This window comes from Peromyscus maniculatus, chromosome 6, assembly GCF_049852395.1.
Source record: "Peromyscus maniculatus bairdii isolate BWxNUB_F1_BW_parent chromosome 6, HU_Pman_BW_mat_3.1, whole genome shotgun sequence".
Lineage (NCBI taxonomy): Eukaryota > Metazoa > Chordata > Mammalia > Rodentia > Cricetidae > Peromyscus > Peromyscus maniculatus.
In genome coordinates this window covers 67,001,676-67,028,549 of record NC_134857.1, presented here as the reverse complement: position 1 = coordinate 67,028,549, position 26,874 = coordinate 67,001,676, and the positions used below count along the sequence as shown (strand labels likewise).

The 26,874-nt window shown below is 38.2% G+C and overlaps 1 protein-coding gene across 2 annotated transcripts in view; it reads right to left on the bottom strand.

Annotated features, from left to right (window-relative positions):
• Lrba (LPS responsive beige-like anchor protein) overlaps window positions 1-26,874 on the bottom strand; it is a 571,922-nt gene that overhangs the window by 107,583 nt on the left and 437,465 nt on the right. For both annotated transcript variants that reach the window (XM_006976444.4, XM_042279232.2), the window contains exon 46: window positions 22,895-23,047. In XM_006976444.4, the coding sequence (XP_006976506.1) occupies window positions 22,895-23,047 (153 nt within the window). The remainder of the gene's footprint in view (window positions 1-22,894; window positions 23,048-26,874) is intronic.

Genomic DNA, 26,874 nt, shown 5'->3' with positions numbered 1-26,874 from the left:
CAAACAACATCGAATTCTTTTTAAGAGGAAAGAATTAAAATATTAAGGAGCAAAGAAAGAAAAGGATATATTATTCCAATGACTGGTTTTGATCTGTAACTCCAACATGAATTTTTCATGTTTCTCTCTTGCAGGCATTTGGAACAGCCTCGAGACTTCATGCAGTTAATGGCTGAGCCCCACAGAGCTCGGTTACTATTCTTGACCTTTAAGCCCAAAGTTATAATCTTATTTTCTGATTTTGATGGCATAAATCTTAGATTACAAATCTCTAAAAGTTTACAAATCATTATTTAAAAATGAAAAAAAAATGAACATTCATGGAATATGCAGAAGAGTTTGAAAAAAAATAACTGCATATTCTAACCACTCTAGACAAAAAGAGAACAATAAACTTAAAATAGAATAAAAATTTAAAGTTGAACATAGAAAAGAATAAGAAGCAAGAGAAATAAAGCACTGTGTAATGTAAAGTTATCTTTGGAAAATTAGATCTGACAGCTATTACAATTAGACTAGAGGAGGCACTGGGGGAGAGTGAGTCATGATGCTAAAATAGAAGAGACTTGTCTTTTCTCCAGCATTTGCTAAAAAAGGTTTTACCTTCTCTTGTATTACAGATCACCTTGAACAAGTAGGCTCATGTAAATATATCCATATCTGTTTATATGTAAGCCAAACCCCCAAAAGTCATACCTATAAATTCATTACATAGAATCTTTATAGCTCCACAGGAGCAAGAAGACAAAAAAAAAAAAAAAAGAAATAAAACCTTTTTTTTAGTGGAACAAGTTAAATGACTGAACAAACTTATTTAGTTTATAAATTTACTGTTGTTTTATTTTCCACTACAAATAACTTGCCCGACTCTGTGGCATCTACTGTACTAAAGCAGAGAAAACACAATTGGGAGATTAAAAAGAGAGGAAGAAAAAAAGAAAGGAAATGGATGAGTAGGAAGAAGAAAAGAGGAAGGTGGACAGACAGAAGAAGGAGGAAGAGGGGCAAATTGGCTTAGTCAAGCTCTCCTGGGACCTCGCGCTGAGTTACCAGACCAGAAATGAGGGGTTGAAAGCTGCACTGATAACTGGTGGAGGCTCAAAGTGCTACTTAAGTGCCTGGTGTCTGTTGAGAAAGGAGAGAGCAGAGGCTTGAGCCTGAAGATGCCAAGTGCATTCCAGCCAGCAGAATAAAAAGGAAGCATTAACAGCAGTCCCAGGGGAAGCTGAGCAGCTCTCCTGTGAGCCAGAGGGCAAATATGGCGAGAGCAGAAGAGCAGCTGGATTAAGGGATAAAGAAATCAAGAAGCCACAGGAAAACTGGCAGCTTGAGGCACACGCCTGCCTAGAAATAACACTGCCACCATTCTACCGCCAATGGGTTATTAATCAACAACTAATGTGCAACACACTGAACTTGCTCAGCAACATTACATTAAGCCTGGATTTAACTGTGCAATCACAGTTCTGCTCTCTGAGAAGATACACTTACAATCCCCTGTGCCAGTTTCACAATAATCAACATCCTACAAGAAACTCTAAAGTAATTACAACAAAGAAAAAGCAGTTAAATATATTTTATAAATTCTATCAAGACTCTGTAAAAATGTTCTATAGAGCACAATTTAACAAAGTCAACAAGAATACATATCAATATTTCTCCAATATTTCTTTTACTATGTATTAGTGTCCCATTGATAAAGAGAACTGGAGACATAAAAAACCCTCAAAGGAACTTCTGAAATAATACACTCTCAAATTATTCTTATTTGCCTCCCATTTGAGAAGGCTAAAAGTGTCAACAGAAAGAAGTGTATATTACACTAGTTAGGAAACTAGGTAAATATACAACACAATTTACTCTTTTGAAGAAGAAGTGTCTGTTCTAAGTCTTAGCACAATATCCAAGGACAAGATTTATTCAGTACATGGGCCTGAAGAGCAGCTCAGTGCTTAAGAACACTTGTTGCTCCTGCAGAGAACACAGGTTCGATTCCCAGCACCCACATGGTGGTTTGCAACCATCTGTAACTCCAGTTCCAGGGGATCCGAAGCCCTGTCCTAACCACCATGGGTACCACATGGTACACTTCTATACATGAAGGCAAAACACATAAAAATAAAAGGAATGATTTTTAAAATTTTTTAAAAAGACTTACTCTGCACACCATTTTTTAAATTACAAGGCTTGATATATTTGATAAACTGTAATATATAATTAATTCAATAAATTTCACTGGCCTCAGAGTAAGTGAATTTTCTCTGAGCAGAATTAATGTAATTTCAGACTAATACTATGAAGAAAAAGTCCTACGAGGTCTGGGGATAGAGCTCAATGGCAGAATGCTTGCCTAGCATGTATAAGGTACACAATAAATAAGAGATCTCCAAGCTTAAGAAGCAAAACAAAACAAATTCTACCCCTTGATAAATTTCAAGCAATTAAAGAAATCAGACTAAAAAGCAAGAAACACCCTAGACTAAATTATGTGGGAATTGAGGACATGGGAGAGGGTGTGGCGTTAGGAAGGAAGCAGTTCAAGGAAGTAAAACCTAAGATGGCCCCAACAGCATGGACAGTATCTGAGCAAAATCTGAGCATTTGAAAGGAAAACAGAGTAAGCTAAGAAACCGAAGAAACAAAGCGCTGTGTAATGGGAAGTTATCTTTGGAAAATTAGACATGACAGTTATTACAATTAGACTAGAGAAAGTATCAGGGGAGAGAGCGAGTCATGACACAGAAATAGAACAGCAAGATGGGAGATTTCAAACTGCTCAGGGTCCAGAAATGACACCGACTGAAGGACTGGGTTCTGGAGGCTGAACTTCTGGAGTGAGGGTTCTAGCAGGGTTGATTTCCAAGCCTCAGATGCTCATCTTCTGGCTTTGTCCTCACAATGTGGAGAAAGAGATGGTTGATGATTCGGGCTCTTTTATGATGTCAGCAGTTCTTGGATCAGGGTTCCACCTTCATGACCTTATTTAACCTCAGTCACCTCAGAGAACTTGTTCCCAACACATTCATATGGCTCACAGGCAAACTTTTAGGAAGGAAATTCAGTGTACAGCATTTTACCCTTATCGTCCCCAAATTCATGTCCTTATTTCACAGAAAATACATCCATTCCACTCCATAGCCCAACAGTCTCAACTCATTCTAACAATAACTTTAAAGTACACTCTCATCTAAATACCATCTAAGGTATGGGTGAAATGAGGCATGATTCATCCTAAGTCAAAAACCTCCCCAATTCTGTGAACTCAAAACAAGCTATTACTTCCATAATGCATTGGTGAGACAGATACAAGATAGATGTTTGCATCTGAAGAAGGAGAAACAAAAAATAGGCAGTGATACAATCTTTAAAGACTGTTGGGAAGGTTAAAGTGAAGTTATTATAGAATAAAGTGCTTAAATGAGTCCAGGGATATCATAGCATAAGCCTAAATTCCCATTAACCATTATCATTGTCATTAACCATTGTATCTCAAGAGCTATACTGCCAATACGGTACTGACTAGCCAAATACAGCTATCTGAATTTATGATAATAAGACTTAAAAACTCAGTACTTGCTCAGTATTTTAAGTCACATTTCACATTTCATTGTAGCTGAGATCAGCAGCTACAATGGACAGTTGTATCATCTCAGAAAATACAAGTGGAAAAATTCTTCTCTAGAACCTAGAAAGCTATGTAACACTATACAGTTTCTGGATAGAAAAGGAATATAAGTACTCTTAACTATTTGTGGTCCAGGAATAATTGTATGTAGAAAAGTGAGTACCTTTAACGTAACTTTTATTAACATCTCAAATGACTCTCTTGGAATACAGCTTTTACAAATGCAGTATATCTGGGCTAGGACAATTTCACAATCAATATTTTTGCAGGCGATAAAGAATTATATTGTTCTGAGTTGTACTTCTTTACAACCTGCATCAAGAGAAAGGAATGCACCATGGTCATGTCTCACAGTCTCACTGTCAGGTGCCAGCGATTTCACTCACAATCCTCAGTGTGGCAGGATCAGTGATGAACGGCCTCAACACCCACATGCTATGGTATATAGCCCCAGGGCTGTGACAATGAAGGCACAAAAGAAAATCTGCTGTGAGTATTAAGGTTTGGACTTCTACTTTCATCATTTCTGTGTCTTGGAAGTGCATGAGAAAGATGGACTATCTGCAACTAGCATCAACATTTATTTCAAGAAGCGGTTCCATACTTCACAAGCCTTGGGAAGGAGTTCTTATGCGTCAAGCTGTAGACTCACAACTCTACCTTATACTTGAGACACTTCAGTTTACGGTACTAGTGTAAAGGTTCTGTCCAAATGTCATACACATAAACAGAAGTGTCCTTGCACAGGCCTTGAGATATTTCCCCAGTTCTCATATTAAAGAGGTATGGACCCTAAGCCACAGAAAATATTTTTCCTTGAGTCATCCATTTTCTTGGTAAATCCAAACCACAGATGTCCTTTCTCTGGACTGACTTCCACTTTGTGAATTTGCTGAGAACTGTGAATGAGCATGCTCTCTCCCATGGCCATCTCGTTCATTTCCTGATCTCTATTTTCTACCGCACCTCGTCCCACACGCTCTCCTGCTGGCCTACCTTTGCTCCTCTCACACAGTTGTCCAAAGTCTAGAACTGTCTCACTTCAGCATGATGCTAGTGTGTGTGAACTGTCAACAAATCCTTCTCCTGTCCCCTTAGCTGCTCTTATTCTACATGCCCTGATCCTTCTTTCCTTCCACAAGTCCTTCTTACTCCACAGGAGAAAAAACCATTTCTCCCTGAGCAGCTCAGAGTCACTCTGGACAAGTTCTCATGCTTACCTCTGCTGGGTGACCACTTCTACCACCCACTCATGCCTTAGCCATCTGTGGTGACAGTAGGGGACAAAACCAAAGACGACAAAGACTATTCTGAGAAAACAGGGTGATGTGGCTGAATAATATGTTCTAGCAGAACTCCCTGAGTCATAGCAGAAATTTGTCTGTGGCATGTTCTATAGTATCACCGTCCACTAGAGCACAAACCACCAATTGTCTCCCATTTTCTATTTCTTTCTTCTTTTGAACAACAGACGCTTCTTACCTTGCAGTGCTAGGAAACTAAAACTAACTCCATTTGATTATTATACTTCCAAACTTCTGTGCTGGTAGGAGATGCCAGGTAACTGAGGTTTAGAAATTAGGGTGTGAGCAGAGATGAAGTGTCCTAGGTGAAGGGAGAATGAGAGAGAAGGACTGTGGCCCTTCAATAATGTCACAGATAGATCAGCCTTAGATCCTGGAACTGCCTACCAGTTAAAGATGAAACTTTCCATCACCATTTATCAGGACACCTTGGGCTATTCAAAAGCTGTAGATCTTAAGATGGGCAGTACAAAGTTATGGTTATAGCATCAGGCTATGGTGTGGATGGTCTAACGAGGCAGTAAGATCAGACAGAACACTAAATGGTTACTTACACTCACATATGAAGTAAGTTTCTAGGGTGAGACAGAATGATGACTGGAGAGAATCTAGGAGGTGCTTTTTTTTCCTTCCATTTTGTCTGTAACTCCTCTAGTCACTTCTCTAGTTCAGGCTCTCAGAATTCCTTATTTCAATGACATTTCACTGGCTTTCTTATCTTCAGCTTCTTTCCCCTCCACTGAGTAATCCAACAATCCTTAAGTAAGAACGGGATGACTATTTTATTAGTCACTTTTCTGTAGCTGGGATAAAGCATCATGATCAAAAGCTATTTCTGGATGAGTTTATTTTGGCTTATGGTTCCAAAGGGATAAGAGCCTCTCGTGGTGGGAAGGCACTGAGCAGGAGCAGGGAGCTAAGAGATTATGTCCTTACCACAGCACGAAGCAGAGATCACAAGCTGTAAGAGGCACAAGGCTTTCAACTCTCAAAGCCCACTCCCAGTGACACATTTCCTCTAGCTAGGCTGCCTCTCCTCATAACCTTTCCAAACAGTGTCACCAGATGGGACCAAGTGTCCAAATGACAGAGCCTATAGGGGACATTTCTCATTCAAATCACCTCAGCTATTCTTATTTATCTAGAGGGAGTGGGTACTGAGAGGGGATCTTTCTATGTAGTCCTTGCTGGCTTCAAATGAACAGACTTTCTGCCTCAGCCTTTCAAGCAGCTGAGATCATAAATGTGTGCTACCATGCACAGTGATAATCTTTAAAAACATCTCAGATGTCTTCTATTGCAAAGTTCAGTGTTTTAGCAAGTTAAATTTCAAAACATCATCTCTAATCTTACTGAATTACCACATTATGTACCTTAGTTACACATAAACTTCACTTTTTACACAATCCTGCTTTTGTATACTTCCTCCTTCTTGTTTAAAATATCTGTGTAAGGATGATCTTAGCTTGGGTTACTATAATATAGCATAATAAAATCAGTGACCTCAAAACAGAACTCTGATATTAAGTCTAGCATGGGAGCTGGAAGTAGTGGCATATGCCTTTAATCCTAGTACTCAGAAGGCAGAAGCAGGCAGATCTTGATGAGTTCAAGACCAGCCTGCTCTAAAAACTGAGTAACAGGCCAGTAAGGCCTATGCAGTAAGCCCGTCTCAAAAAAAAAAAAAATCAATCAAACAAACAAACAAACAAACAAACAAACAAACAAACAGGAGAGCTGGAGAGATGACTCAATGGTTAAGAGCACCAGCTGCTCTTCCAGAGGACCTGGATTCGATTTCTAGCACCCACATGATGATTCATAACTATATAACGCCAGTTCCAGGGGATCCAATACCCTCTTCTGACCTCCATAGGCATCAGGCATACAGGTAGTACAAAATATCCATGTAAATTAAAAAAAAAAAAATGAGCCAGCATGGTTCTTTCTTGATGAGAGTGAGGACCATCTTCCTGGTTTGGATACAGCCACTTTCTCCCTAGTCCTCACCATGATGATGGTGATGGAAAAAAGCAGAGAATGAGAGAGGTGGGAGAAGGCAGGCAGAGAGTTCAGTTCTCTGGCTTCCCCTGTGGGTTTTTTTTTTTTAAGATTTGTTTTTTATTTTATGTATTTGTGTTCAGACCCTAGTGTACGTATTTGCACCATGTGCATGCAGGTACTCACAGAGGACAGAAGGGGTGAGAGTCCCTGGAATTGTTGTTATAGGTAGTTGTGAGGCACCTGATGCGGGTCCTCAGCAAGAGTCCTCTCCAGCCCTCTAGTTGCACTAATCTTACCATAAGGGCTTTTCCTTATACTTTTCTCTAAAATCAATGATCTCCACAAAGCTCCATCTCCAAGTACCAGCACACTGAGAATTAGGGTTTACAAGATATTAAACTGGGGAAAGATAAACAATCCCATCCATAGCAGACACCAAACTCGCCCTTCAATAGAAGCTCCAATGCTTCTCAACTTCATTCCTCAAATGCAGCTGCACTATCATCTATGCTTATATTGATTAGTTCTATTAACAGATTGTTAATACCTGTATGGCAGTGATTCTGCCAGATTCTTCCTTTGGCAAACAATATGTGCCAATAAATTTTTGCTTAATGAAACACTAGAGCTTTAGAAGGAAAGAAATATGCTGAAAAATTTTACTGCTTTTCTTTATTTACAGGTCTTGCGTTGTAATAGTATCTCTCCTCCATCTCTATAACTCCTTATCTAAAATTTTCTAGAACAACTAATTTCTTTGGAGTTAAAATGCAAGTTCTACCAACCAGTCCCAGATCATGAGCATTTAATTCATGAACTACAGACAAGTGTGTACATAAAGAGTGGGCTGAACACATTTTCACCAGAGTAATAAATAACTTCAGATGCCCTTGTGAGAAACTCAGTCACAGGATCACCTATTAATTTTCTCTTCTAAATATATTTCCACACATTATGTACCTTAGTTACACATAAACTAAGAGAAAGCATTTCCATTCATTATTTTGTGGAGAAGATTTAATCTCCTTTTACATAACAATTCGCTGGCCATAATGGCCAAGTGATCATTCAGTACTGTAGCTATTCTAAATCTATCCTAACGCTTAAAAACATCCTGCTTACTTCCAATGCCACTCTCTACTTACTGCCAAGAGTTTAAATAACTTAATGAGGGTCAAGAGCCAGGTAACAGATCTGACCAATCTTGAAGTATTTCAAGTGAAAATATGTAATGCATTCAAATATATCATGCTTAGATCATAAACTTTTATGAAATTACTAAGGTTTGAAAATAAAAACCACATGATCAAAATTATTAAATATGCTATTTATGTTGGTTAACTTTGGTTGAATTAGAGTTGTATGTATGTTTATCAATAAATATTCACTGCAATATTATGAAGTTTAGGCCACTATAAGAGGCAGAGCTAATAGTAATGAGAATAAATGACAAAATAAAATATATCTACAATTGCATGGAATTAAAAGATAGCAGTCACAGCTTCTGTATCTATTTGTCAAAGGACTAAAGTGGAATTGAAATCTGCTCTGCTTGGGTCTTGGAGTTAATGAGGATAAATTGGTAGAATCTGAAGAAAAAATCAGATTCCATTCATTCAACATAAAAACATTTGAAAACAACGTTAAAGATGAAAAATTTCTGTGACAATACACTGCAGGCTTGATTTCTATGTGTAGGAGAGGCGTCCTGATGACAAGAGCAGGAGACAGGCCCTCGTTAGGAAACCTGTCGGGGCTGTGGCTTGTGGTAGAGTACTTGCTTATCATGTGTAAGTCCCTGTGCTTCTTCCCAGCACCCACCCACCCCTCAGAAAGTAATCTTACCTGAGACTGAGACCATGAATCAGAATTGTCTTGTATACTTACCTGATTGTTTAAATGAAGGCAAATCCTCTTTTTTTTTTTTTTTTTTTTTTTGGTTTTTCGAGACAGGGTTTCTCTGTGTAGCTTTGCGCCTTTCCTGGAACTCGCTTTGTAGACCAGGCTGGCCTTGAACTCACAGAGATCCGCCTGCCTCTGCCTCCCGAGTGCTGGGATTAAAGGCGTGCGCCACCACCGCCCGGCTGCAAATCCTCTCTTTATGCTGCTCATTTGGGAGAAAATTTATCACCTGGGTATTAAATGTAACCCAGGTAGGCCAGGGCATTAGAAGGAAGCTACTGATGTAGTTCAAATAACAAAGGCTGGTGTAAGATAGTAAGACAGAACTGGGTATGGGGCTGTACACCTTTAATCCCAGGCAGAGGCAGGCCTATGAGTTCTAGCTTGCCAAGGCTAGCTAGAGGCTAGCCAAGGCTACACAGTGATACCCTTTTAAAAAAATATCAAAAAGTCAGCAATGACTTCAATCAATTATATTGTGATATCATCCACAACAATACTTCTAAGACTGTAAGATGAAACAAGTTTTATTTTTCATTTGAATAACCTATTTTATTATAATTTCTTAATTTATTCTACTTTAAACCATATTAAAATATGCTATCAACTACAATATCTTCAAAACTAAATTTACTTTTTAAAAAAGGCCATTTCATGGCCAGCCATGGTAGCATATTTCTATAATCTCAACACTTGGGATATGGAGGTAGATCACAAGTTTGAGTTCCATTTGGGCTACATAGGGAGAATATCTAAAAAACAAAAAGCCCATATCTTCCTCTTTCTTTAATACCTACTTCAGTTTGTATAATTCACCTAAGAATTTTAGTCCAAAATCTCAAGATTTCCTTCCTTTCCTCTGTGTCCTGGACATTAGCTCTAAAATCTCATTCCTCCCCGTGTTAAAATGCAGGTTGTCATTTCTTCCTCTGATCTCATCCACAGCTACTGGATTGGTTTCCCACCGGCACTGTAAGTTCACACTAGCACCTTCCTATATATATAAAGAGTACCGTATCTTCCATGTAGTTCTTGACTGTCTTTAAAATAAAGCGCCAGCTCCTTAGTAAGGCACAAAGATCTCACAGCGGTGGCCTCGGAGGATTGCTCAAGCACCAGTCCTCATGATTCCTTCCTTCCCCAGAAACCTAGACAGCAGTTACACAGAAAACCACATTCTTCTAAACACTGCATACGGTTTCTTTGTTGTTGCCTGATTTTATTCTTTCTAAAGGAAGGGGTCTTTGAGGCTGGCCTGAAACTCACTATGCAGACTAGGCTTGCCTCAGACTTCTGGTTCCCTACCCCTGCACTGGGATTACAGGTGTGTACTGTCCCACATGGCTGCCTATGTGACCATTCACGTGGCAACTGTCAAATATCAGTGTGTAGGAAAGATGTACGAGTATGGTTTTTAGTAAACCTTTATTTCGTAAATAAATTTTATTATCAATTATCCTTTTTTTTTTGTCTACTTTGTTAATTTTATGTGTCAGAATGATTGAACTAAGAGAGGGCCAGGTAGCTAAAAAGTGCTATTTTGAGGACTCTGACTAGGTTTCAGAAGAGGTTAGCATTGAGTCAGAAAGCTAAGCCGTAAAGATCTCTCACCAATGTGAGCAAGCACAACCCAAACCATAGGGCCGTAACAGAAGAAAAAGATGGGAGAGAATTCTCTCCACACCTTCATCTTGGTCACACATATTCTCTTGCCTTTAGATAGTACTGCTCAAGGTTCTTGGGTCTTTAGACTGTGACTTACATCAGTGGGTGCCTGGTTCTCAAGATTTCTATCACTGTGGGAGTTATATCAAAGGCTTTCCAGGTGTGGTTTGAACCAGAAGCTCCCTCATAGACTCAAGAATTTGAATTCTTGGTCCCCATTTGGTGGTGCTGTTTTGGGAGGTTATGGAACCTTTAGGCAGTGGAGTCTTAACTGGTGAACATGTCACTAGGGGTGGACTTTGAGGGTTTACAGATGACCCCCATCCTACTTGTTCTGCTTCCTGTGGGCAGCTAATGTGATCTCTCAGCTTCCTGCTACTTTGACCATGTTTTTTCTGTCATTATAGACATCTAGTTTTCTGGAACTATATGCTCAAAGTCTTAAATTGCCACTGGAAATTTATAGTATTTTATCACAGAACCAAAAAGTAACTAACAGCATGCTTGGAGTTTTAACACTGGTTCCTCTGGTACTCTTGGTACTTGGACTGAATCACACCACTGGTTGTCTTGGGTCTCTACATTAAAGACACTTTATAGCTTCCATAATCATGTCAGCCAATTAAAAAAACTCAATATTCCATGTCTTTATCTCTCTCTGTATTTCTTTCTAGTTAGTACAAATACTAAATATTTTCTCTAACAGACAATATGTCACATCACATTACCATTCTCCAAATACAATTCTGTTATTATTTAAGCTATGAAAAAAAAAAACTCTACTAAGACAATTTGAGCAGCAAAGAGAAAAATAAAGAAGTCACCCAAACATTAACTATTGAAGTGTTGCTATAGGTCTATTTCAGAAGAATATTTTCTTATGCATAAATATAACACAAACAAGCAAATAAACTCACATCTCGAATTTTTATAATCTGAATCCTTTTTCTTTTAATTTCTAAATAAATAAATCTTGTTTTTTTCTGACAAAAACCAGATGAAAGTATTTTTCTTATTAAATACATATTTTATTAATAAATGATATAAATGCATTTCAAACAACTGTGATTTCACTTATTACAGCTTATGCAGCAGTACAACTTCCTCACAGGCAGCACAGTGGGGTGTATATGGTCATCACGCACTGAAATCTCAGTTCAGTATACTGATGGTCAATAGTTCCGACTTTGGTAAGTTACATAGACTCTGTGGCTCAGCTTCTAATACACAGAATGGAGAAATAGCAGCACTTATGTCACGGGACTGTCGTAAGGATTAAGGGATTAATCCAGAAGACACAGCAGTATCTAGAGCATAATAAATGCTCAGTAAGACACAGTTACTGTCTTCTTTAAAACTGAAGCTTGAATTGAGCAAAGGCTCATGAAAACAAAGAACAAATATTTATGAAAAATATATAATGAACAATTTAAACTACACTATATATATTTTATTATCTTCTCTAACACAGAGAACAATAGAGTCCACAAAAAAAAAAAAAAAAAAAACAGTAAAGGCAAGATACTTGCCAGAGTTTTTCTTCACAGGCATTCCTTTGATAGGACAGAAATATGGTATGTGCTGAAAGGATTAGTCTTACAGAAATATGGGTCAAGTACGACACGAGAAGATCTCATTTAGAAAGAACAATGCAAACCACTGTGTGATGAGTGTGACTGAAGAAGGGGGACGCAGTGACATTTGTTCACAGAAAAATGATGCTGAGCCTAGGGAAGTGAGCCAGTGGCAGAGGTAGCTTTGTTGGTTCCATGAAAAAGAAGGAGATGCTGCCACACAAATGGGAGGAACAACTGTTTTTACTGTCTTGATGCTACAGAGGACTGAGCTCAGGACCTTGCATATGCAAATGTGTGACCAATGAGCTTTAATTCCTCTTTGGACTTTTCCTTTTGAGACAAGGTTCCACTAAACTGGGTTTGCTGGCCTTGGATTGAGTGTGTAGTCTAGGCAGGTCTTGAACTTGTGCTCTTGTTGTCTCGGCCTCCTAAGGAGCTGGGACTACAGGCCTGTGCCACCAAGCCCAGCTAAAAGTTTGCATTGACTGGAAAATTTTATTGTGACTAACACAAAACATACTTTATATAAAAAATTATCTGGTGCTTTTAAATAATTAAATGTATGTTTCCTAAGTAGTATAGGGAAATATTCATGATGGGGAGACTCATACACTAATAATTCAGGGTAGTTTTTCAGTATCTATTTTGAAAATTACAACATACTCTTCCAAATATGAATATAGCTTAAGAACTTAAAATCTAGCATCTTCCATCATTGTAGAAGTCCAGCTTCTTAACTTTGATAAACTTATTCTTTATAATATGCCTTATAGTTGCTGTTTATATGCTTTATGCATCAATCCACTATGTTACCAGAAACTGTCTATATTTTATTGAAATACCATGCCTGTTCTTCATGGACTATTCTGTCACTTACTGCATGGTTCTCAACTGGCTATGACATGTCACCCAATAGATTCATGCTCAGTTGGGTCACACATACACATCAAAGGATAAATTCGCCTGTTACATAAACACTAAATTTTTCAAACAGCATTTGTAAGAGTCTCCAATTTAGCGAGTATCTATTTTATGAGTATCTTGATATAACTTACAGAAAAAAAAAAATCCAGTAATTTATATGGCCCTGTGGTGCCAAGTAGGCCATTCGTGGGATGATCCTGACGGAAACATAAACAAGTCATCTGCAGCTGAGATGCAGATTACATTTCTCCCAGGAATGGAGACCATAAATTATGTCATCTGACTTTTAAAAAGGATCAAAACAAAATCTATTCTGTGTCATTTTTGGCATACGGGAAAATTTAAATAATTGTAATACAGCTTAATGACTACAAAAGTAAAGAGAGAATATAAAAGGCTATTCCAAAGCATGTTTGGGAGAAGACAGGCAATTAAGTGCTTACTGCAGGTTGACTTATACCCACTCAAACATGGCTCCATATGTTGGTATCTTAACCTCTAATAACTCAGAATGTGACCTTACTTGGAAATAGATTATTTACACAAGTAATCAGGTTAGAATGAGGTCCTAATCCAACATGACTGGTGTCCTTATAAAATGAGAACAGGGAAACAGATATACACATAGAGAGGAAGGCATGGAAAGACTGGAGTTAACACTGCTCTGTGGCTTTCACCAAAGGCACGTTCCTGCAGATGTCTTGAACCATGAGACTACATATTTTCATTATTTTACCTACCTAATAACTATGCTCTGGAAACCCAAGGAAACTAACACTAATGGTTACAGGTAAAGTAGCTTCTAAGAATCTGTATATCATCTAAAAGTAACAAATTACACTGCACCCTGCATGAGGCAACAGTTCTATAAAGAAAGGTGTTATTTGCTTCAATTCACAAAACTGATATATGGGGAGCAGATTAGAGAAAAGTATTTTATCAACATAAATTTAAGAAATGGATAGCTGTAGTTACATAAGGGAACACAATTATTTCTAAGAGAATCATAACAAAGTATCTAGGGGTTAAGACCACGAAGCACATAACTTACAACCAAAGGATTTTATTAAAATAATGCATATGTATACAAATTCTAGATATGTATATGTGTATATACATGTATTTATGCAGGAGAGGAAGAGGGAAGGGATAAAGCATACTAAGGAGGAGGTTAAATATTAATAGTAGGCCCTAGTGAATTGCATATTTGTTCTAGTTTAAATATGAATCTCCCACAGAATCATGTGTGGAGCCTTGGGCCCCAGCTGGTGGCACTATTTTGGGAATGCTAGAAATTTTAGGGGATGAGGCCACAATGGAAGAAGAAGGTTACTGGAGCATGGTCTAAAGGTATTTTGCCCCAGGCCCCTTTCCTGTCTCTGCTTCCTCGGCACCATGTGATAATCAAGCTCCAGCACAGGCTCCTGTCACCATGATAGTTTGCTTACTTCAGACCCCAGCAGGAAACTCAGCCACCCTTGAACTGAAACTGCTTAGCCAGTCAGTGCCAAACGCAAGGACTGGAGACAATGTTCCGTTCCCCAACATGACAACCACGTGCTATGTGCCTCCCTCAAATCTTCTTACAACCTTGGCGCATTTCCCACTGCATGTGATTTAAAAAAGAAGGATGAGAATATGTACCTTGTACAGAAGATGTTATTAAAATTCATTCAGAGTAACTGCTAACGGGAGAAAAATTGTGTACCTTTCCATATATATAAGATATCCATACGACTAGTTGTTTCCTAGCATTCCAAGTTTTTTTTTATATGTACCCTGAAGGATAGTCATATTCTAATGATAGTTCTAAAATAGAGGGAAAGGAATCAGTTAGACCATTAAAAATGAAGTCATGCTGGAAAAGCAAAGCATGTGGCAATCCTCTGTGTTTTTTTGAAAAGGTCACTCTCTGGTTACCACACTCAAGGAAATTTGCCAGCATATACAAAATTCTTCACTGGGAAAAATGTCTTGGATATACAGCAGTTGCAGGCAAATCAAATAGACATAAATAGCAGAGCACGCAGTCATTTATTGGGTAGCCCTGCGCAGGGCTGTGTCAGAGCACGTAGAGCAGAAGAAACTGCAGCCCGCTGCCTTCCAGGCAGACTGCCGCAGGGGCCAGGCAAGGGGCCAGGAGTGGCTGGACCAGGTCAGGAAGGATTAGATGCTGCTTCCTGGAGCCACAGAGCATCAATGGAAGCAAGGGGGAAGCAAGGGGGAAGCAAGGGGGAAGCAAGGGGGAAGCAAGGGGGAAGCAGGCTTCCTCTGTGAATTCTACTTCCAACCTCGCATTGTGAGTTTCACTCCTCATCGGCAGCCATTACCATCAGTCCCTGGCAGGAATGATGACTTCCAGCTGGACCTGGCAGCACACTCGTGATAATTCACATGAAGATTAAGAACTAAACAGCATAAAGGGATACATTCTAGGCTGCTCTTCTTCCTCCCATCTTCTACTTCCTCTCCTTTTCCACTTTTTATCTCCAGAGAACTTGACCCTTTCTTCACGAACCCCACATTACCACAATGTTGTTTTTCCAGATTCAATATATCAAGGTACTTCAAGAATTTAGTTAAAGAACTGACTAAATAAAAACTGTGTCGAAATGAATTATGCCACTCATCACTTCGCTGGAGAGAAGGAATAGAGTCAACCCAAAGACCAGGGAAGGACAGAAAGCAAGCACGTGACAATGTGTCCTCAACAGGCCTGGAAACAGGGGTCTCTACCACACAAGTACCACTGTTCTGATCTAAGTACCAGCATTACTCTGTCCTGACATAGAAGCTACAGGTTAACATGGCCACTAAGATCTTTCAAATTTATAGTCAGGTGTGGCAGTGCAGACTTGTAGTCCCAGCTACTCAGGAGGCAGAGACAGAAGGGTGATTTAGATCTGAGACTTTGAGACTAACCTGGAAACACAGTAAGACCCCATCTCAAAAGATTGAAAAAAAAATTTAAACAAGAAATTGGTTTAAAAAAAATCTATTTAATAGCAAAGGATAGGATTAAGAGGCAGAAAGACTAAAGAATAAAGAAAGTGACAGACATGAATCCTACCATAACACCAGCAGGATTAAATATGAACAGAGTAAACACCTTAAAGGCTGTTCTGGATAAATAATATGACCCAACAATTTGCTATCTATAAAAAAAAAAAAAAAAAACACATTGCACAATTAAAGCCTAAATAGTTGCAAATTAAAACAGGGAAAAGTTTTATGATGCAGACAGAAGTCATTAAAGAACTAGAGTTGCCCTAATAACATCAACATATAATATGGAAAAAATGCCTAGGGACTAGGTCTGGAATGCACACATTTAATCCCAGTACTCAGGAGGCAGAGGCAGGCAGATCTTATGACTTCATAGCTAGCCTGGTCGACATAGTGAGTTCCAAGCCAGTTATGAGTGAGATCCTGACTCAAAACAAACAATCATGCAATCTAGGAACAAAATGATTCTAAATTCGCTAGTAAGGCATTATGATTATGAGCACTGTAGGAGACTGAAAATATATGCCCGCCCCCCAAAGTTACCAGTTCCCTGGAACATGTAAATGAAGAAATGAAGTATTCTGGGATAGGGAAATTATTCTGGTATGCCAGAGTACAGGAGGAGCTCTAACTATAGTAACAGTGTCCACATGCATGTCAAAGGGGGGTATGTGGAGCGGGGATCCAACTGAAGAAGCGAGGGAACATGAACCAGACAAGTGTCTTCCAGAAGGAAGCTGATACTGATTTTAGACTTCTGGCCTCTAGAACAGTAACAAATAAATTTCTGCTGCTATAAAGTACTAAGTGCTTGTAGTGGTTTATTCCAGCGGCCACAAGGAATAACAACAGAACCTATACTATACTAGGCAAAATCTGACAGAATAAGAGTCAGCCAATATTTGGAGACTTCAATATCTCATTGGGAAAAATTTATAAAATTAGATAATCACAATGATATATAAGAAGACATGGAGACAATAAACCAATTTGATAAACTGGTCATTATAGAATACCATAAAATTAAAATATTCATTTTTCTCAAGTATATAATATGGCGATTCATAAAAACTCATGTGTTATATACAAGCATGCTCTCCAACTCCAATAAAATTGAAAATATAAACAAAAAGAAAAATCTGAAAGATCAATATATTTTAAAATTAAGCAGTACACATTTCCCCAAACAAACGAACAGAAGAAAGCTTACACAGAATACTGAAATGTCATGAGACGAGTGACAGTGTGGAAACCTAATGTTCAGGTTCACGAAGCACTGCTGAGACTACAGCCGAAGGAAATCAGCAGCTATAAAAGTTGCTGCTGGAAAAGAACAAAACACCTGCTGGGTCTTCCAGTTTTAGAAACTAGCAGAGTAAACGAAATTTAAAGCAAGCAAAAGAAAAACAAGTAACACTAGAGTTCAAAACTCAATGGAAGAGAAAACAGAAGCATAACAGAAACATCAGTGGAATGGCAAGTTAGGCTTTGAGAAGTTTAACAGATCAACAAGTGTTAGCATGTGAACATGTGAAGAAACAAAGATGGCCCAAGTTACCGAAGAGCAGGATGCAGGTGTTATCACACGAACCTCAGAGACGGCACAACGAGGAGACACTGGTATATACAGCTATAAATAGATGGACTTTCTTCATGTCCTGATTTGTTTCCCGGCTTTCTGTTCATCTCTTCCAGCCAGTCTATTTCTCCTATGTTTCTCTAATTACTAGACTTTTATTTTTTATTTTTTTATTTTTTTATTTTTATTTATTTTTTTGGTTTTTTGAGACAGGGTTTCTTTGTGTAGCTTTGCGCCTTTCCTGGAACTCACTTGGTAGACCAGGCTGGCCTCGAACTCACAGAGATCCGCCTGCCTCTGCCTCCCAAGTGCTGGGATTAAAGGCGTGCGCCACCACCGCCCGGCTAGACTTTTATTTTTAAAACTATATGAGTATTTAGTTGATCAACTTGCTCTGATCAACTTGTTCTTACCCCTACAGGTTTGAGGTACAATGACCTGTTGCTTTTCAAAGTCAGTGTGTCCTGGTCTACCAAATTTAAAGCTGACCAGTCACGATGGTGCAAGCCTGTAACCCTCGCCCTATAGGAGTCAGAGGCAGGACTCTGAGGGCTGAGTAGTAAGACTTCCTCTTCTTTTCCCCCAAGCACACACAAGAAACAGAGCTAGCACCTCAATATCAGTAACATCACCCCACAAACACCCCAAATCTTTTGTTGCTTAGATTGGCTTTTCACCAAGATCATAAATTGAAAGAGTTAAGAAAGTATCACATGGTATATCTACTTTGTAAAAAATGTAGTACTGGTGTGTGTGCACGTGCATGCGTGCGTGTGTGCGCGTGCGCGCGCACATGCATGCCGCATGAACTCTTGCAGAGGTTAGAGATCATCTTCTGAGAATTGTCCTTTCCTTCCAGCACAGGTTTCAGGGTTCTCAGACTGTCAGGCTTGTACTTTTATCTGTGAGTTATCTAGCCAGTTCTGGAGTCCTACCTCGATAAACTAAATATTTTATAGTAAATTATATAGCAGTGCCAATCTATCATGTGGCACATCTCTTTTGCTTATTTTTGTAGAGTCATTTTTAAAACTGAACCTTCCACAGCAATTATATAACATGACCCAAAACAAACCATAGCAATTTAAATTATTTTTTCCAAGTTCATATGCATGTGCTACTGTTTTCTAAGATGGAGGATCTGTAACTGAAAATTATTATTATAAACTATAGACACCATTGCTGTTTATATTCTTGTCCACATAATTATCAATGTGATAACAAAAAGGCAAGTAAAAAAAGGACAATATGAGAAAAATGTTAGATCCTGGCATTTCAATTGTAAAAAATAGAAAAAAAAATACTGTCTACAAGAGGAAGGTTTTTAAAAAACTATTTCCTTGTAGTTCACATCAGGGCCCATGTGATTCTTGCTCTCAACACTTCCAGCATCACTTGCAAACTGTACATTTTTGTTCAAAGAGAGAAGTTCTCAAAGATTGATCTAATTTACTCAGAAATAAAAGATCTCTGCTGGTTTAAGTTAAATGGATTTAAATTGTAGCACTAGATAGGGAAAGAAAAACCCTACAAGGGTACTGGAGAAACAAATCTATAATTTCTATTTTCTGTCAAAAAGAACTATGAGAAAAATAATAACCCTTTCAATTTACTTGTACATCCTTGGATGATATTGGAGAAGTAGTAAAACATTTACTTTCTTTAACTTCTCAAACAATTGATTGCCATGTGACTATTAGGAAGCAGTAGAGGAAACACAAGATACACAAATGTGATTCTAACTGGTAGCCTAGAGACACTGCATCAGCACCATGTGGCCTTGTCATACTCCTGCTACCTAGAGGCCTCGAAACACTAACAAGCTAAACTATCAAAGAGGAAGTAACCTCCAAAGAGACTGGGATACTTTTGGCTTACTGGTGCAATAGTGCTGATCCATACATAGGAACCCAAACAAATACATGATAAATTTTTGTATTTATACCTCTTAGCAGTATTATTCTTCCAAATACAGGTAACACAGATCAATCTCAAGGATGTAATTGAAATTGCTTTGATTTTTACTGGATTCCATATTTTTAGAACAAAGAGAATATAACTTATTTAAAAGGTTAAACTTAGGTGGCTTGTCCTCATAAAATATGGAAAACATTGTCTTCTGTACATAGGGCATCACTTAGCCAATTTACCAATCTGACATTTAGATCTTCATTACCCACATAAAGCACTGAGAGAAAATGTTAGCTAAGACAGCAGTTACAGTTAGGTGATACACATAGAAAACATAATATTGCTGGTCCACCAACAAAATTGTATGATACTAAAAACATCCAATCCCCTTGAGTTACTATTTGAGCAACTAAATACTTAAAAAAGAAATGCTGGATATCTTAAATTAAGTATGTCAGTTAATTAATTCTGTGATTCTCAGTACCAACCGAGTACTGTAGAATCTTTTATTATCCACTGCCCTATAGATCATCTGTTCTTAGTGCTGGCTTGTTCCAGAAGAGAGACAGCTGCAACACTATATCCCTGTTCAACCTGAGGACCATCTGACTTTAATTGTAATACACAGCTTGATGTGGCTCTGGCTATGAGAAGCCAAAGTATCGTCTGTAATAATCTGGAAAAGCAGAAACCTGCCAACAGAGGGCTGGAAACAGGGACTTGTGCTGTCTGGCTGCCTGACGGGCTGCAGGAAATATGATTAATGAGTAAGGTATAATGATATCAGGAACCCGATTAGCACCACAAAAAGGTCACAGATCAAAGTAGTATGCATTTCATGAGCTAAAATCATTGCATAAAATCTGTGGACTTGAAGAGGTAAACCAAAAGAGGACAGAATAAAACCTTATGTGATAACATGCTAACAGCTACATAAAACACCACTAGCAATTTAGTCACCGATAGAAAGTTGAAAGAAATTATAAAGTGCAGCAACACACACTACATTGCAGAAAGCTTTGTTCACCACAGATACAAGCAATTCTAGAATTAGCAAATTACTAAATACTTTCATAAAGACACGTGAATAAAATCAAATATTTTTGCAATTATGAATTATATTAAGAGATAGATATTCATCTCTATGTTATGTTTGCATTTGATTTGCAATGAATTTTTATTTGGCTTTGTTTGGGAATATAACCTAATTTGGATGATTAAGTGTAAAGATTTGTATCAAAGTCATGAGATAGTTCACCAAAGATCATATGAGTACCAACAAAGTCTGTGAGAGCAATGGTAAACATTCATCAGAAGGGTTACTACTAGAATATCTTAAGTGCCTAATAGTGGCAATACTAAGTCTTATGAAGGCCACAGGAAACTTTAAACTTCAAACATTGGTACGAACACAAACCAGACTACATAGGTAACAACTCCCAGCAAAAATCCCATTCCCAGAAATTTCAAACAAAACAAAAACAGATGTTCATGCTAAGCCATATACATAAACGTTCATAATAGCCTCAAACTTTAAAAAATATGCCAATATCAATTAATTGCTAAAATAACTAATAAATGTATCTATGCAAAAGTCAATAATATTCAATAGCAATACAAAGAAATTAATTACCGCTATGAGCAGCAACATGAATGGATTGCAAAAACATCTTGCAAAGTGACAGAACCCAGGCACAAGATGACGACATACTTAAACTTCTATAAAAACAAAACTACAGAGATAGAATACATGGCAGTCTGGGGACAGGAGTAGGGTTGAAGGTTGAGTGTAGAGTGGCCCAACGAACCTTTCTGAAATTATGGAGACATCCTGAAGCTGGATCATAGTGAGATTATACTGCATAAATTTACTGAAGCTCACTAAAAGGTATATTTTTAAAAAAGTTGACTCATATGGGATGCAAATTATAGCTCAATGACTCTATTCTAGAAGAGCGAACCCAAAGACAAAAAAGGAGTGGTGCAAACGTGCCTGTAGTAACTTGTGTGTGCCCCTGAGACCACCACAAGCGCAGATACAGCCTTACAAAAGGCTGGCAGTTACTTCAGCTTCTTTCACAGCTAAAGTTTATCTTGGACTCTCGTACTAGTCAAATTAACAGTGAGAATCTGAAAAATGCTTTATGTATCACAAATGATATTACAGTAACTAATAACATATGACTGACTACTAGTAACTATTTCCTAAACGCACCATACTCCAAAGAATAACCAAGGTATATTACATACAAAATTGGAATTTATACTCAAAAATTTAAAATTATAAGTGGGCTCAGGAATACTAACTTGCCTAGGATCCCACAACTGACAGTGTGATTGACTCATGATTGGGAAGTTTGGATTACCTCTAGAGTTTATCTTTCCACTGCCCTGCAGTGTGTTTATTATGTAGAAAAGATGACCTGTCATTAAGAATGGGACTAGAATTAGGATCTGGAAGGTAAAATTAAAATATAATTATTGGTATGAAAAATAAGGAATGCTACCTGGAAAACCCAAATATACTAATTGTTTTGCTTAATCATAAAATGAAAACATTGGTTAATTAAAAACTTTTTTAGATTTATTTTATCAGTATGATTGATTTGCCTGCATGTATGTATGTGCACCACATATGTGCTTAGTGCCCATGGAAATCAGAAGAAGGCATTGGATCACTGGAACTGAAGTTACAGATGGTTGAGAGCCGCCACATGGGTGCTGGGAACCAAATTTGGGTAAGAAGCAACAAAAGTTCTTAATTGCTAAGCTGTCTCTATAACCCAAAATTATATTTTTAATATGGAGAATGGCAAAGACAATACTTTTAAATACTAAGTATATTCCTTCATTCCAAACTTTCATAAAACTTCAAAGGCAAAGAAGTAAGATGTAACTGTACCTTCTCACAAGACATGTAATAGGGAAATTACAGAGTAGGATACTAACACACTGTTTCTAAGCTCAGTAAGCACTATGTTTTTAAGTTTTCATACTCAAAATATGGTGTGAAATTTTATTTTAAACTATGCATGTATAGGATGTAACTTGAAGATGTTCTTTTGTTACTAAAATGTGCTATGATCTAGCCTGGAATGCAAAATCAACCTTCCTTGTTAAAAGAGGCTCATGATTAAAAACACTAACGATTTGATTCCAGGTTCTCTAATATCATTTGCTTATAATTTCACATTATCAAAAACATATAGAAAGCAAGTTAAATTCCGGGTGAAACAAACCATTATACTTCTAATTCGATACAATTTTTGGAGGTATATGGCATCTAGTGAAGTGCTGTGTTATTTTTAGCAGTTCCTATCCGCTACAGTGCTGTACAGGAAGGCAAGGGTTAATGTTTTACATCAACACATGACAGAGCAGATGATTACTATCTTACCAATCTGTTTATGCGAACAAACTCTTCTGAGGTTTTGGCCCAAGGAGGAAGTTCAACATCAGACACCACTGTCCCATCATCCATCACTCCAAGGTTATAATTATTGAAGTTGACAAACATCTCAGGGAGATAATAAAATTCAGGAATCAATTCCTATATAAAAATGAAAGAAATGTTACATCATAAAATATACGATACGGACTAGACACATGTAAGGTGGTCTGATTATTTCCTATTACACAGAACAACAACAACAAAAACATGTAGGTAATTTTATTCTCTTTGTTTTGTCACCAACTTCCTGTTAAGAGAGAAGGTCATGACCAGGAAAATGTACACAGCATCTTAATGAACATACCGGACAGGTCTTCCTTCAGGACACATTTCAAAACCTCAGAAACTCTTAAATTCAAGTAAGCAAGTAATAATCGAGAACCAACAAGATATAAACACAGATTGAATACTATAACATTAACATCCCAAGACAAAATTTTTTAAGATAAAATATATGGAATTCATAGCAGAAAACAATCTTTATACAATAAGGGTTAAAATGTTATTATTTTGGTCTCTTTATCAAATTATTTGCATTTTAGCCATAGATAAACAGTAATTTTCACATCAAAACATGAAAGTTTTTTAAGATATCAACTATAATAAAAGATAAAAAATTATCATTAGTCTAAACAACAGCAGGTATAAGAAACTGATTAAATCAAACATAACGGCTATAAAACCAATATTTAAAAAGGAGGAAAATGCAGCCTATAGGCCTCTGTGATCAGGAAGCCCTTGTGTAACTTTTTCAGAGGCCCTGTAGAGCAGACTTAAAATCCAGTCTTGATATGGGTCAGTGCCTCAGTGGTCTTTCAGAAAGCCCCCCAGGGCCAGCTATCACAGGTCTGGATTTCCACACAGTAGTCAAATAGAGAGGTCATCAGATTTTGGACAAGGTCAGTACGAACTTGCCAGAGCAGAGAAACAAAGCTGCTGTAAGAATTGGACTATCCTCACTTTCATAGTCCACATGGAGTGCTGCTTGACTTTGAATCGCACATCTTTTGTTTACAATCCTGATAATTAACTACACAGGGTAAATGAGCTTCCCCTTCAAATGCTCCACAACTCCATGATCATTAGACTAGAAAGACTTTTAAAATGAATGTTTATTTATTTAATTTTTAAAAGAAGAATCTCGTTTAAAAAGTTTAACCTTAAATTAGATAGCTCTCACACAAAATTTTAAGATCTCTTTGGAAGCCTTGCCTGTAACTCTAATCTCTAATTGGCAAAATAAATAAATACATAAATAAATAAAGACAAGTGCACGTTATTTCATGTAGGAAAGAATAATAATATACTTGTATAAAGCTAACATTTCTTGCACGGTTTGGGTAACGAGCTTAGATTTCTAATAAACTTTCCTCCTCATAACAGCTTTCTAAGGTGAGCCTGTGGCTCCATCTTAGAAATGAATGAATGAAAGTAAGGCAGGCATGGTGACATGCGCCTGTAACTCCAGCACTCAGAAAACTGATAGGACAAAGACGGGTCACCAGGAAGTTAAGGCTACCTAGATTACATAGTAAGATGGAGGCCAGTCTGGGCTATATAGGAAAACTTTGTCTTTAAAAAGCAACTGTTCAAGATGGCTGAGCAGAAAATGTTCCCATCACACAAGCCTGAGGACCAGAGTTTGACCTCCCCAGGGACCCATAGTGGCAAGAGAGAACCAACTCTCAAAAGGTCTCCTCTCATTTCCACATGTGCACCATGGAACATACTCCCCTCTACTCACATAACATACACACACACACACACACACACACACACACACACACACACACACACACACACACACACACCCATACCCTGACACACACCAAACTGACTGACCAAGTGAAACAGAAACTAAAGAAGAGGTAGTTATATGATTGTCCCAAAGATTAATGGAACATGTATCTTAAAATCTATGGTCAGCTTTCTTTAGCCTGGAGGGTAGGATGCAGCAGGAACAAGAGTACATGGGGAGGTGAGGTGTGGAGGGAAGGAGAAGGGAGGGTAGGATGCGGCAGGAACAAAACATGGTATGAGGCAAAGATGACTGCATCCAAAAGACGGCACATGTTATTGCAAGACCACGACTAAAAAGCTGAATGGATGGGAGGCAGAGAAGCCAGTTTTCCAGGCTCTCCCTAAACCGGGCTTCTCATTCAGGCTTTAAGAAATGGAGGCCTTGCCCTACCATTCTAATGATTTCGGATGAATTTTCCACCACCCTGACATGAACAGAGGTTAGATTCAAATTAGGATGGTTCTTCTATGTTTGAGTTGGCCATTATGATTTTATGTTGATTTTAGCAATGAGTTATTAATATATTATCTGGTAGTACATTTCTGGGACACAAAATGGTAAGAAGAATTCAATATAGAAAGAGAGTGCAAATGTTACCTTTTAGTAAAAGAATAAAACAAAGTAATTTTTGTTTTGTTTTATTGTTTTTTACTTTTTCTGACACAAGGTTTTACACTGTAGCCCAGGCTATCCTGGAATTTACTATGCAGCTCAGGCTGTCCCTGAACTCATGGCTATCCTCATGACTTCATGGCTTCACCTCTCAAGTGTTCAGATTACAGATGAGTAAGTTCTTTTTGGTTGATTATTTAAGCCTTGGGTAGACGAAAAGGGTGATGCACCACATAACTCCAAAAATGATTCCTCAGTTCTTAACCTTTAGAGATAACTGTGTCAAGGTTTCACCAGAGAAAGAAGAGTGGTTTTTGTCCATATAAAACACAGATCAGCTAGGCGGTGGTGGCGCACGCCTTTACTTCCAGCACTTGCAAGGCAGAGGCAGGTGGATCTCTGTGAGTTCCAGACCAGCATGGTCTACAAAGTGAGTTCCAGGGGGCCAGTGCTGTTACACCAAGAAACCCTGTCTCAAAAAAACCAAACAAGGTTCATTTATTAAGACAAAAGTGGTTGTAGAAACAAACAGCATTCAGAATTCAAAGGAGAAAATGAGGCCTAAAAGTTACAGTGGTCACAGAGGGCTGTAGATAAAAGAACACACTGCAATAGTTTTCTAGCACAGAGTTCTGCAGTCTGTTTATGTTTGTATTTTCCTCTAAACAGAGACACTGGAAAGAGGTGGGCTCTAAGTCATCTGTTCTCGGCTACATACTCCAGCCCATACATGGTGTACAACATGTTGGGCACTGAGTAACCATCTGTGAAATGAGCAGCTGGGAGGGAAACAGGGCTGAGGGTTAGGGGAAGAGCTTGCTGTGCGAACACCAGGACCCGAGCCTGGAGCCGCAGGCCCCGTGTCAAGCCTGCCGCCGTGGGACATGTCTGTAAGCCTAGTGCTCAGACAGATGGGGATGGAGACAGGAGACTCTCCGGGAGCTGCTGGGCCAGGTGGCCTCAGTCAGTAGCTAACCACAACAAGGCCCTATTCAGACAATGTGGAGAGGAGGACTGATCAGAGGCTGGCCTCTGGTCCTTACATGAGTGTTGTGGTACATGTGCACCTGCACTCCTAAATGTGAACGAACACACACACACACACACACACACACACACACACACACACACACACACACACTACACACACACACTACACAAAAATAAAGAAATATGGTATTTAAACTTAAAAAAAATAGCAAAGGGAAAGACAAGGGCATTTCTGATAAGGAAGGTATCTTAAGAAGAGGTACAGAGATTGACATGTATATGTCATTTATTTTTAATGATCAAAGAGGAAAATTCAATTGGTTTATAAACGGAGTTGAAAATAGTAGAAAGAATAAGGACAGTATGAGAAACCCTAAACGCCCAGGTCTAAAGCCTTAACTATCCCTTTTCCATGAAAACTGAGAAAAAAATTGTTCTATCAGGGACATTTAAAAACAACACAAGTTTAAATAGAAGAAGTCTTCCCAAGAAATTAATACTGAAGAGATATTATGAAGCTTTT